We start from the raw sequence: 13496 nt of genomic DNA, 5'->3' as shown, positions 1-13496 counted from the left end.
TTGAGAAATCAAATCAACTTTAGAAAGTGAATAAATTAACTGCAAAAAGGTGAAAGGTTAAAAAGATTTTCATTGCGAATAGTGAGAGGAGAAATTAGGATGTTTTTATAAATATATTATTATTTAGTTTGATTATTTTTAATGAATATTATTATTAATATTATTACTTTTCTCAATATTAATATTATTTTTGTTATTATTTTTTAATTCTTAAATTGAAGTTAAAATAAATGCTTAAGAAATAATAAAAATCATATATATGTATAAACCATATTACGAACGAGAAGCATTGATATATTCCAGCTGAATAATTTCTTATACCAGAATTGTATTTTATTTTATTTATTTGTACTGTATTAATCAATTAAAAATATTTCAATTATTTCGTCTGTATTTTTAAAATTTATAATTCAAATCGGAGTTAGCATTAGCTCTCGCTTTTTACAAAGTATTAAGCCTTAATCAAATATAGTTATTTGGAATATAAGCCTATTATTCTTAGCTGCTGTGACAACAGATATTAATAGCCAAGCAATCGCATCTAATTCAGCTCAACTGACAAAGTCTCTATTCAATATTTGCAAATCGAAATTTATGCAAATCTTTAAATAATGCCAACAATGGATATATATGTATACATATTCTACCTATATATATCTATATAAACTCTTTATGGTTATGCGATGGTTAATTGAAATTTCCCTCTCGTTGCTGGTTATGCAATAAAATATATTTCACATTTCCAGCTAAAACCTCAAATTATGGTTTCCATTGTGGTATTTGTGGATAACAATAATAATAATAACAATAATAACAACAACCATACAGGAAGACATATAGATATGTATATGTGTGTGTGTGTGTGTGTGTGTGCAGCACGTCCGTCAAATATTACCCAATACATATTGACTGTGTTATGTGGGTCGCTGGCATTACGTATACGCCGCTTTGGCCGTGCTGAGTTTGTTAAATCAAATACACCAAATATGATTTATTTCACGTAAAATAAACAATGCCGAGCTCAACATCCTCGCTAGCAAGCGCAGGCAAGTAGCGTCCTCGCATACAGCTCACACACACACACACACATACACCAAGGGAGAGAGTCGCCCACACAATGCGCTAACGCAGACACCTGTGTAAGCCGGCGAACAAATACATTTACATATGTGCATGCGTGTGTGACTGTGAGCGCTGCTGCTGTTTATGTGTACACATTCATTAAATTGTCGAACATCGAAAGTGCCCATTCAGGTTGTTGTTGCCACGGCTACGCCCACCGTATCCGCCACTGCAACGGCAACGGCAACGGCAACGGCAACGGCAATGGCAACTGCATCTGCAAATAATTGTCAGCTTACACGAGCTGAATGCAACAGCAGTGGCAGCAGTGCCGCCACAACCAAGCAACAACAATAGCAGCGACAGCAAAGTAAAAAAAAAAAAAAAAAAAAAAAAAAAAAAAAAGAAAAAATAGGAATCTAGCAACCAAAATGAAACAATCACGTGCTCCATGAAATCTATGGAAGCGTGTATAAATGCACGTGAAAGTGGGATTGCAATGCTAACGAACGGTTGGTCGGATTGGGTATAGAGCAGTGCAGTCAGCTAGCTCCTCCTGACTGCTGCTGCTGCTGCTCCTCCTGCTTCAGCTGCTGCTGCTGCTGATGGGACGCGCTGCGGCGGAAGTCAAACGTTATTTGTAATGAAAACGGGCATGTGTTGCATATATATGTGTGTGTGCGTATGTGGCTAACGATGCCAAAGTATCTCTCACTATGTGTGTGTGTGTGCTTGTATGTGTGTGTGTCAAAGTTGGTGCATTGCCAACGCACTTCAGCTGCCAAAGGGAGCGACAGGAGAGAACGAGCGCATAGATATTTGAATTGCGCCAACGAAAAATGCTGCTGCACATGACGCGTGATTTATGTATTTTCGTCAAATGGCAGCCACAGCAGCCGCAGCCGCAGCCGCAGCAGAGGCAGCAGCACAGGCAGCAGCAGCAACAACGAGCAATAGCTGCCATGAAATGCTAATGATGCCATGCCAGAGATGCTTTCATAACCATCACGAGTGCGACACTGCCGCATCCTTGCCCCACAATCCGCACACACACACACACACTTAGACACTAACTATGTATATGTATTTGTGTTTGTAGCACTCATGTCTAATGTCTGCCTTTTTTCATCTCTCTTACTCTCTCGCTCTTGCAGGATCACAAGCTGAAGCACATGGCTGAGCTGCAGCAATCAGTTGTCACCGATCAGGAGACACGCCATCAAATACAGGCACAGATTTTGCAATGGGAGGAAAACCTTGAACGTCTGCACTGCGAACAGTTCCGACTACGCTGCTATATGGCCTCGCTCCAGAGCGGTGAGCTGCCCAATCCAAAGGTGAGTTATGCGTATCATTATACAGTGGCTCCTCCAGCGACCCCCCCCCCCCCCACTCCCCCCTTCCATTTGCTAGCCGGCCCCATTTCTACTGCTTCATAGCTGCCTAATGGCAAAATGGCAATTGCCGCAATTTGTTTCACCTAACGGAAGCCACAGAAAGTTCACATAACGTGCCTGAGATTGCGTCAATTTGAATTACTTAGCCCTGATGCTGTAGCTGATGCTGATGCTGATGCTGATGGCTCTGCAGCTGCTTTGCGCTGTGGTGATAAACTGCGTACCTGAAAATGCTATTCAATGCAAAGTAGTTGTCAAGTGCACAGGATAACAGAATGCTCCAGAGACCAGTTACAGGTGGCAGGCACTTCAGCAGGTGTCACAGCAAAAGGAAGTGTTTCCATCTAATGTGTAAGACTTTGAGCCAAACTGCAGAGAGAAAGAGAGAGAGAGAGAGAGACAAATTGCGACTTTAAAAGGGGAACTAAGTAGTTCGAGCAATTTAAATACGAGTCTAATAGGATTTTTCGACTTTTCTTGTTCGACACTCGATTCAGCTTAAGCAACTGGTAAGCAAAAATAAATATGTATCTGACCCCGGCGCACAGAACTAATCAACAACAAGATTTGTCATAATCTGCTTAAAGTTCACACAATACAAGAGAATTTGATTAAAAATCACCCAGACTCTCCTGTGGAGTGAGTGGAACAGCAAAAAGCAGCCATAACAGAGATTAAAAGCCAACTGCTCCGGCCACAGCAGCTGAAATTAAAGCTCTAGCTGACTCTTAAGCCTGGCTGCCCGCCTGTTGTCTATAATTGCTTTTACCTACTTGTTTATAGAGCGGGTAGCAGAGTTTCGATTGCTCGACGCGAGACTCGGGAGGAACTAGCAGTTGAGAGCCCGAAAACATGTATTGTTAATCTCCATAACACAATTTAAGCGCCTTAAATGAGCTGCAGCTTAAAGGGTCAAAGAAGCAAGCAACGAGGCGGGAGGCGTGAGGCAGGAGGCATGAGACTGTGGCGCAGCTCCTCGAACTTTGCACGGCATTAAAAAGATTTGCGGGGCCCCAACCTTGATGGGTGACGAAAAGGGTTGCAAGTTAATTGCACTTTTTATGACTTGTATAGAGCAGCTGCTGCAGCAGCAGGAGAGGGGTGAGGGGTGGCGTGCCCAGCGAAGCAAAGTGGGGAACTGGTCTTGGGCTAGGGGTTGGGGCTGCTTGCCAAAGAGGAATGGCAGCAAATGCGGTGCTTTCAACTGAACAACTCGCATAAAGAGCAACCACATTTATTATTAATAACCGCAAAACCCAAACAACTTCAGCAGCAGCAACAGCAGCACTTACACGAGAAAGTGCATGCACTGCAGGCTATTTGCACAGCACACTTACAGGCCAAGCACACACACACATACACAGATGTATATACACTCACATATAGCGCAGTTAATGTACTTTGTATAGCTGTATATATGTATTGTGAAATTAATTATGTCACATTAGTCAGCTTGACCAAAATGATTCAGCCAAACAAAATTGCCACAAACATTTGCCTGGCCAAGCGTAACTGCCATTTACCTTCCATTGCCAATTCTTTATATTAATCAAGATTCAAGAGTTAAGTTAAAGGATTATCTATGGATAATATCATCTCATATATATCTCTTTTCTTCTATTGCAGTCACTGCTCACCCACGTCTCGCGCCCCACAAAGAATACTCTGAATAAGCTGGGCGTCTTTACGGTCTCCTCGTTCCACGCCTTCATCTGTGCCAGGTCGCCGTCGTTGCTCAATAATCTGCTGGCCGGACGTGGTGCCACCAAGCGACGGCCGCCGATGCTGTCTCGCTCGAACAGCGGCTCCAGTCGCCGCTCCATGCAGGTAAGCGACAATATATATGTGTGTATATGATGAGCCCACGGTTCGTATGCGTCATAAAATTATATCAATTTTGGGTAACATTTTTATGAGAGGCCAGCGTTTGTCTGATGCGTGTTTGCATTTTTATTACGTACATAAGCTCTGTCTGCGTGTGTGTGTGTGTGTTAAATAATTGAATTTCTATTTAAGCGACAGCGGAAACGGCATTAAAAGCCAAATTGAGCGCAAATGCGAGGACGAACACCAAATGTGTCACCCTCTAATGTATTTTTACGCTGACCACTGTCGCGCTTTTAATTTCAATTTGATTTTTTATTTTTTATTTTTTCAGCATATTGTTGTCCGTTTCTTTGTATAATTTAAATTTAATGGCCATCAGGAATTACAAAAACAAATTTATGAAGAGCCGCCACTCCCAAAAGATTCTTTAGATAGCCATTAGGCAAATGGCACAGCACACACACACACACACAGAGAGAGTGAGAGAGAGAGAGAGAGAGATAAAAAAAAAACTAATCCAAAGTTGTGGAAATATTTGCATAAAGTACGCAGCTTGGTATATTTATTTTTTCTGACCGTTTGGCAGAGCTAAATGAATCTTGATAGAGCAAACACAAATCACGAAATATTTGAAACTGTTTTACAAATTTACATTGCACAAATGTATTTGAGCTCCTCAAATGGGCAAATAGTACTCTCTATCGCTGTCTCCGTCTCTGCCTGTCTCTCTCTATTGATTTTCGGCATGCTAGTTTCAGCCACAAAACTGCACTAAAAATAATTAAAATATTAGGAATCGTAATGCAAGTTTGACTCGCAGCTAAGCCTTAGCTTCAAGCTATATTACGCATACGCAGCGTCGAACGTTTGCTGTATATCTATTCAGCTGGTTAACTCAATTTACCAAAGTTGAAGCTGAAAGTCAGGCTTAAAAGTTCTATTTGTGTGTGTGTGTGTGCGTGTGTACACTGCACAAAAAACAGTTGCATTTTATATTGCAAAAACAACATTTTGAAGATGAAATCATATAAAAGTCGCATTCGCCTCGATGCAGATTTGGTTTAGTTGGCCGGATTTGTGTGGCAGCACACATACATTTAGTGTTTCAACTGCTCTTTCAATTCGATTAGGCATGGCTGTTGTTTTATTAAATGGACTCGTTATGTATTCTGATGCTGCTTATTTGATAAACTTCAATTAGAGCTGGCAATTTTTATGTTTTCCTTTCTTTTTTTGCTGTTTTATGTGTATTTGTGGATACATGGTGGATATATAGTCGTACTTTTAATGAAATTCATTTCATAAATTCAATTTGTTTCGATTATTGGCAAAATAATCTTGTGCAGCAGCACACGCACACACACACGCACAGGCGAGTGCACAGTCAGTGCACAGGGGCGTGCACACTTCATTTCCAATTAAATTTGCCAACGCTGCAACAATTGCAGTCGACGTCGCAGTCAGCAGCGAAGCCAGAAATATTCATGCCAAAAGCAAGAACATGAAACATAAATATAAATAAATATATATATATGTATATATGCAATATATGTATATATATGTATGTATATGTATAAAGCGTTACTAACGTTAAATCAGACTCTTGTATTTGGTGGCGCTGAAAATTCAATGAATTTGAAAAATGTGCATTTGATTTGGTTGATATTTTTGCGCAGTCAACTCGATTGAATGCATGTGTGTGTTTGTGTGTGCGTGGGTGTGTCTGTGTCGGGTGAGTGTGGCTTTTCATTTTGCCAGCATGTCAGCTGCAATGCAGCTGAAATTGCAATTGAAAATGAAATGAAATCAAATTAAAGGTGTCCACCAGTGCTCGTGGCTGCTCTACAACTGGCAATTATCGAGCTACGAGCTGCGAGCTGCGAGCTGCGAGCTGTGAGCTGTCAGCCGCTACCAGCTGGAAGCTCTCTGAGCTGCGTAGCGCCAGCTCTTTAGGGGCCTTTAAATAATTTTTGTCACGACGCACTTAATTGGCCAATGCAGGATCGACAGAGGCAGCCAGAGATAGAGAGAGAGAGAGAGAGAGAGAGGGAGACAGAGACCAACAGAGAAAATTGAATTACGCAACGAAGCGACAACTGAAAATTGACTTGCCCCAAACCGGCTCAGCCAAAGAGGAAGCCAGCCCAGTCGTCAGCTCCAGCTCAGTCAGCTCAGTCAGCGTGCAACTGGCTGTCGCATTACGCAGCCAAAGTTCATTAATCGACAGCCCAAAGGCAAAACACAGTTGAAAATGCAAATGCAAAATTCAAAAAGTTGCCTCAGCCAACAACTTGCAGCATTCAAATGGAAATGCAGCAATAAAATGAGTGTCAGGCTGACAAATGCGAATACATTTAAGCCAGATTAGCTGCAGTTGTCGAATGTGCAGCTCGTTAAATAATAATATTTAATATTTTATTTATTATAAACATTCATATTAAATGCTGATTAAATTTCGATTAAAATTTAAATATTCACAATTTACAGGCGAATAATTGTAATTGGCATTTCATGTGACATTTGCAATAAAAACCGAATTTATTATGTATATTATAGAGTTGAGAGGTGCGGTGAGGTGAGAGAGCCTGCGAGTGATAGGCAAGCCTTGAAGGGTCTTTTGGTTAACATTTAAAATGCTTAAGCTGTTAATGAAACCCATTTAAAATTCTGCCACTTTCAGCAAAATAGAGTAAGTCAAGCCTAGCCATATAGTATATGTGATAGTATTCGGATATGTGTGTGTCAGCTGCAGAGTCTTTTCATATCTCATAAGCTGACCATATAAATTGGCTACCTGTTTACACCTGAACAATAATTAACTGAGTTTCCTTTAATTATAATAAATACAAGTAGAACAAGTTATCATGGTAATACTTAGGCTTCGCTGGAATGAAGGAATGAAAATGTCAGAATTTTTTCTTTATTTATTTATTTTTTTTTTTAAAGATAAATTATAGACAAATAAGTATCACTTCGTTTATAGAATTTCATTCTATACAAACACTAATTAAGTATATGATTAAAGGCTGTTAAGGGCAAGTTTGTATAACTTGTGCAAGATTCAAAGTTTGCATAATGCACAGCTAAAGGAATATTTGAAATATTCAAGCTCAAGTCCCCTTCTGAGTCTTTGCCCAGTGCTATTGCAAGGACTGACAGATCTTTTAACTGTAAAATCTAGCCAAGGCTTGTCAAAGCTGCTTTTAGAAGAAAATCTGAGCTCTCAAGGTACTCTTTGGCAATCTCTTGGCTATTATGTCCTATTTATCCCTAGCTCGCTGTCCATGGCATAACCCACTTACTGATAGAACATCTTACTGAAAGTCACAATTGTAAACTTCTCAGCATTGCCGCGCCTAGATTCAAACCTTTTTCATAGTCATCCCATCACAGTCAATTCCTCTCATAGACCATAGACACAGCACATGTGAATATATTTCGGTTATAAAAATCAGCTACATGATTTTGTTTTGTAGCTGACAATTAAAATCTGTCTGTCTGATTGCAACTCATCGAGGATGTGTGCAATTAAATAGCCGACAAATTTCTCAAGCGAACACAAGGCTATAAAATTGCTGCAAATGGTTGCTGCATGTCGATTGCCATTTGAAACTTGTATTTCAATGCACTCCCTCCCTCTCTCTCTCTCTCTCTCTCTCTCTCACTCTCGCTGTCTATCTGTGTGTTTGTCCCTTGCCCTCTCTCTCTCTCTCTCTCTCTCTCTCTGTCAGTCTCTGGTGAGCATTTTAAACTTGATTATTATTTATAATTTGCAATTTCTGCAGCTGTTGCCTCGATTTTCACAGCACGTTCAAGCCAACAGCAACAACAATGCAAAGGACAATGTAAAGTAGCACAAACGCCTTCATTTCCTCTATGAATATAAAGTTGACACCCAAAAAAAAAAAAAAAAAAGAAAATAAAAAAAGCAAGAAATGCAATGCATTGCAATGCCTTGCATATGCATTATTGATTTCACTGCGTGTGACTGCGTGTGTGTGTGTGTGTGTGTGTGCAGCATAATGACTTTGCAAACGATATATGCCACAACAAATACACGTATAAATACTTACATGTACATAGACATATAAATGCATTCATTTTCGTGTGTGAAAAAAAGATGCGAACGTTGCCCAATTGTTATGCAATGCAAAGATTCCTTTCCAGTTGCTGCTGCACATGTGGCAAGTCTGACGGATGTGCATGCAAATGTGGCATAGCTGCTGTCGCTGCCAACTTATCTCATTCTCTCTCTTTCTCTCTGTGTGTGAGTTTTGTAACTGCCAAACTAATTCAATTGTCGTGCAAGTAGTAAACTACACACACATTTGACTCTGTCTGTGTGTGTGTGTGTGTGTGGACGCATTACACCTGTGCTTGGGGCATGCTTGGTGGTACTCCTGCTCCTGCTCCTACTGCTGCTCCTGCTGCAGCGGCAGCTAAAAGTTAGTCAGCCAGCAAAACCATCGTCGATGGCTGCCAATACAAATGCAATTTTCAGCTGGCAGCTGGGCGCCTGATTCGTTTACCAGTTGGCCAAACTGTTGGCTGCAAACACGGCTGCCACGACACCAGCTGCCGCTGCCGCTGCCGCTGCCGCTGCCGTTGCCGCTGCAGCTATAGCTTTGTTAACCGAACCCTCCTCGAACAGAGGACGATGATGCCGTTAAGCATTTTAACTGAGTTTTCTTCAAACTGCTGTCTGTCAGAGTCCGTTGACTGTCGACTGCCTGCTGGTTGGCTGGCTGGCTGGCAGGATGGCTGGGTGGCTGCTGCTGACGTTTTTCATTACACATTTGCTCTCGGATAGAAATGTGTTTTTGCTATTTTTCAATTTTCACTTCCGTGTGTGCTCCAGCAGCAGCAGCAGCAGCCTTAATGACATTGTATGAGTGTATGTGTGTGTGTGTGTGTGTGGTATATGTTCGCCTGTTTATCCAATCGAATTTTCTGCCTTTTTCCAGATGAATTCACGTGACGAGCCGGAAAAAACCTTCAAAGTTGCAATGCCCGACAATGCTTACTCGACAGTTTATCTACGTGACGCGATGTCTGTGGAGGAATTCCTTGCCAGCGCCTGCGCCCGTCGCAACCTCAATCCCATGGAGCACTTTGTGCGCGTCAAGAAGCGACGTGACATGGAGGATCACAATTACTTTGTGCCACATCGCAATGATCTGATTGAAAATTATGTAAGTAACCTACACCAAGAGCCCCGCCCACTCAGTCTCAGCACAAGCCAAAAAAAAAAAAAAGAAAGGAAAAATAAAGAAAAAACACGCCCAGACACACACGTGCGCCTATAACTGTGTCTGTGTGGGTGGCAATTGCGATTGAACTTTGAACTTTGCACACGTGTTTGTTGTTTGCACAAAATTAAAGGCAATTAAGGGAGTTTTTTGTTGCTGTTGTTGTTGTTGTTCTGTGCTCTCTCAACAAAGGAATTGCCAATTGAAAGGATTAAATGCGATTTGTTGGCACAAGTGATTCGGATTTAATATAGACGATTTCAATGAGCTCTGAGATTCAGTCAGAGCCAATCCGTTGGCATCAGATTCAAGTTTAATTACAGCTGATAAATCACAAGTGGAATTAGCTCTACACGGCTAATGACATCATTTAAATGAGCCTCTCAGTTCGGCTCTTTCGGTTTCTTTGGCAATGCCAAGTCTACCTTGAATTGGAGTTCGTTTGTAGCTACGCTGCACTGGCTGCACCACAGCTGTGTCTGCTGCACCACCCACCGCCCACCCTGAGGCCCGAAATATGTAGCCACTTAGCGGGCGATTAGTCTGAGGATGCCATTTCTCAAGCTGCCAAGTCAGCCCGACCCAGCCCAGCCCAGCCCAGCCCAGCGCAGCTCGATCTCGGGGCAAAGTGCTTCAACAAAATTGCGAGCAGAACTCGGGAAAAAGTTTCGAGCTGAACAACAAGCTGTAAATATTGCCAGGTCAAAAGTGCAGCTGTACGAAACTTTCCGGCTGCTCAATAAATTGAGAATTAAAACAACTTTTTGGGGGCCAAACAGCAGATTTATTGAAACTCGGGCTGCGAAAAAAGACAGGAACAAAAAAACAAAATGTAAAATAACACGAAAATAATTCAACTTTTTTTTTTTTCTTTAAGCTGCTTAGCAGTATAGCTAATTTTGGCATTCTTTATATTCCTTCCGCAGCTACATAATCACGAATTTGTGGAGGTGTGCATGAAAATACTGTACCAGGTGGAGCTGCAGCGCACCACATTGGAGCAAATGTGGGGCTTCTCCGTCGAGGCGGAGCTGATTGAGAACGCGGAGCGGCAGGATGAGCTCTGTTGCTATGTGAGCCGCGTCGAGGACAAAAGCGTGGCCATGCACAATGGTAAGTACACTCGGGCAAATATAGCACTCGAGCAGCTACAGCTGCTTAGCTCAGCTGAATTCGTGCACTCACTCGCAATTTATGACACACAAAATGCCAAATGGCCATTGGCCAATGGACAAACATCAGGGGAGATGCCCGTTGGCAGGCCAACTAAGTCTCCTCCTGACTGCTCCTGACTGCTCCTGACTGCCCGACAGCCAGCCGTAGTTCAACTGTGAAACAATGTGAGTTCCAATGTTGGCCAAGAATATTATCAAGTGGCACGCCCACTTCACTTGCAGCCTGCTACCAGCTAGCAAACATCACTGTGTTGGCATGCGCTTTTAGCTCTGTCTCTGTCTCTGTGTGTGTGTATGTGTGTGTGTGTGGAGGAGGAGAGAGAGCTGCGCTTCTTTTATATTTAAATGCTTTTCACTTTTATGTCACAAAAAAAACTTGAGCCAAACTCGCTTTGGTTGCACCGAGCACAGAGTCAAGTGGAGCACTGAAGCTGCGGCTGGAGTGAGCAGCAGTTTGTATAGCAGCTCCTCAGGGCCAGGCTCCTCAGCTACTGCAGCTGCAGCAGCAACTGCTTCATGAAAAACTCAACAGTCAGCGCTTGTAAGCGAGCAGAAGACATCACGTCGGATGATGAGCAGCGCACTCGAAGATGCTGTGCTTGCTCCCTCTCCCTCCCTCTCCCTGCCTTTCTCTCTCTCTGTCTCTGTGTATGCACCTGTAATGACAGCCACAGGGCCATAGCGCCTGTGTTCTTAAAGGCTTTTCGGGCGTCATCTTAGACATCCCTTACCTAGCCCCACCTGGCCCCACCTGGCCGTGCCTTACCTTTGCCACCCCTTGTTGTTTTTCTATCACTTAAAATCAACTTAAGTTGGCATTTGCATGCATAGTGGGGGCAGGTGGAGCTGAGAGAGCTGGGCGAGCTGCAGTCAAGTGCTTGCAGTCGAAATGCCACTCGAGCAGCGCTTTAAATTATGTCGACTGATGTTGACACTGGTTCCGTCTTGGCAGCGCCAACTCCTGCCAGGTGCTGCCTGGCGTATAACTGCAATGCCAGCACTTGCAAAAGTGATGAACCTGAAAGAAAGTCGCGCAGCGGAAACCTCATTAAGCACGTTGAGTGCGAATGTGGCAACGACAGAGGCGGCGACAACAACGAATCAAAAGTCCATAAAACAATGTGCACCGAAAATCGTTAGCAAAAACTGAGACATGAGTCCGCGCCCCACCTCACCCTCTGCCGCCCACTCGCGACGCCTTCAAAGTTAGCCCTGCCACTGGCGGTTAGTTTATAATTTGCCATGAGTTTTTCTTCTTGCACTTTTTTTGTCTGTCTCTCTCTCTCTCCCTCTCTCTCTCCCTCTCTCTCTCCCTCTCTCTTTTTTGTCGGTTGGCTTAAAACTGCGTTAACAATGCCACTGGACAAGTTTTTGCCAGGGTGTTGAATTTAATGAGCAGCAAATAAAGTGCTGCAGCTAGTGCCAGATTTGCTAATGACTTTGCTTGTTTACTTTCTTCTTTTTCATTTTGGGTGATTTTTTTTTATGTTCTGTGCAGCTGCATTAGGTGAACTGCAATTTTGGTGGATATGCATAATCAAGGTGTAATTGAATTAAATGCGACTTACTTAACAGAGAGAATAACAATTCACTTAGCTAATCTCTTGAGCTGTGGAGAGATTTCAGCTTAGTGTAATCAATATAAAGACACGAGCATCGGCACCAATCAAACGTTAGTTGGTCTCTCATATGCTCGAGCCTCGGCTTGATCACCTGAGGCACTCGGAGAACGACTGGAATGAGAGAGAAACAACGGCACGACAATGCACAGACTGTATATAAATCTCCTACACGAAGCTCGTTGCTCAACGCAATTTCTCAATATAAATGCCTTCTAGTGCAGTTCAATCTCTCATTCGCTATAATATAGATCCAAGTATTGGTGCTCACCTTTTCAGCAGCGCTAATATTTGTTTTTATTCAGAGAGCAAACTCTTGTAGGCTGAGCACAGAAGATTTGAGTCTGTTCTAACTCCATAAAGCCCACAGCTCTTAAATTTAAATGCAATATATATAGATAGAGCTGTCAGTTGGATCTAGAGCCTCTTTGATCTTTAGGCAACTTGAGTTGTATTTAAGATTAAGCTAGAAGCTATAATGCTGTGACAAAATTAAATATATTTCTAGACTTTCAGCACTGCTTTACATTCGGCTCAACTAATTTAAAACATTTTATTTAATTTAATAATTTTAATATTATTTATGTATTAGTAGAATAAGCAAGCATAATGCCTATTTTTATATATTCCAAATTACGTTAGTCAAAAAAAAAAAATCATGTTAATATCGGAAAGTCCTCATTACCTAACTCCAATCACACATCGCTCAATTAAAACTGCAGCACTTTTCTGCAATCAGCAATAGTTCAATAACATTTATTCTGCATTCTTGCTGCACTAAACCCGTAAATACAATGCAAAAGTAATTTCGCATTTAAACACACAAACACTTAGTCCATTTAAGCTGGACGTGTTTACGCATATTCGAAAAGTTCAGGCTATGAATATTATCTGGGGTGGAGCGAGGGGGAGTGAAAAAAGTGTCGCAATTGCAGAGCCATAAATAAATAGTTACAAAAGTTACGAGTTACGATAAAAGTGTGCAGCGAGTCGAACGATAACAAGTTGCAGCAGATTGCACAATACAGAGTGTGCACAATACAATGATAATAACGGGACAATAACAGGATATTATTCAAGGACATCAATAAATATGACGTAACGTTTGCCAAGTTTTGTATGTAAATGGAATCGAACAAGTGCGTGTGGCTGCATAAATTAGACAAG

At 41.9% G+C, this 13496-nt stretch overlaps 1 protein-coding gene across 13 annotated transcripts in view; it reads left to right on the top strand.

The window, feature by feature from the left end:
• sif (guanine nucleotide exchange factor still life) overlaps positions 1–13496 on the top strand; it is a 93946-nt gene that overhangs the window by 54437 nt on the left and 26013 nt on the right. For all 13 annotated transcript variants that reach the window (XM_018006294.2, XM_089466583.1, XM_089466588.1 and 10 more), the window contains 4 exons: positions 2217–2399; positions 4086–4286; positions 9251–9478; positions 10462–10648. In XM_018006294.2, coding sequence (XP_017861783.1) covers positions 2217–2399; positions 4086–4286; positions 9251–9478; positions 10462–10648 — 799 coding nt within the window. The remainder of the gene's footprint in view (positions 1–2216; positions 2400–4085; positions 4287–9250; positions 9479–10461; positions 10649–13496) is intronic.

The sequence above is a fragment of the Drosophila arizonae genome, chromosome 4, assembly GCF_054131065.1.
Source record: "Drosophila arizonae isolate 15081-1271.41 chromosome 4, UAZ_ARI_1.0, whole genome shotgun sequence".
Taxonomy (NCBI): domain Eukaryota; kingdom Metazoa; phylum Arthropoda; class Insecta; order Diptera; family Drosophilidae; genus Drosophila; species Drosophila arizonae.
The sequence above is the reverse complement of the archived record's forward strand: the minus strand, read 5'-3'. Positions and strand labels throughout refer to the sequence as shown.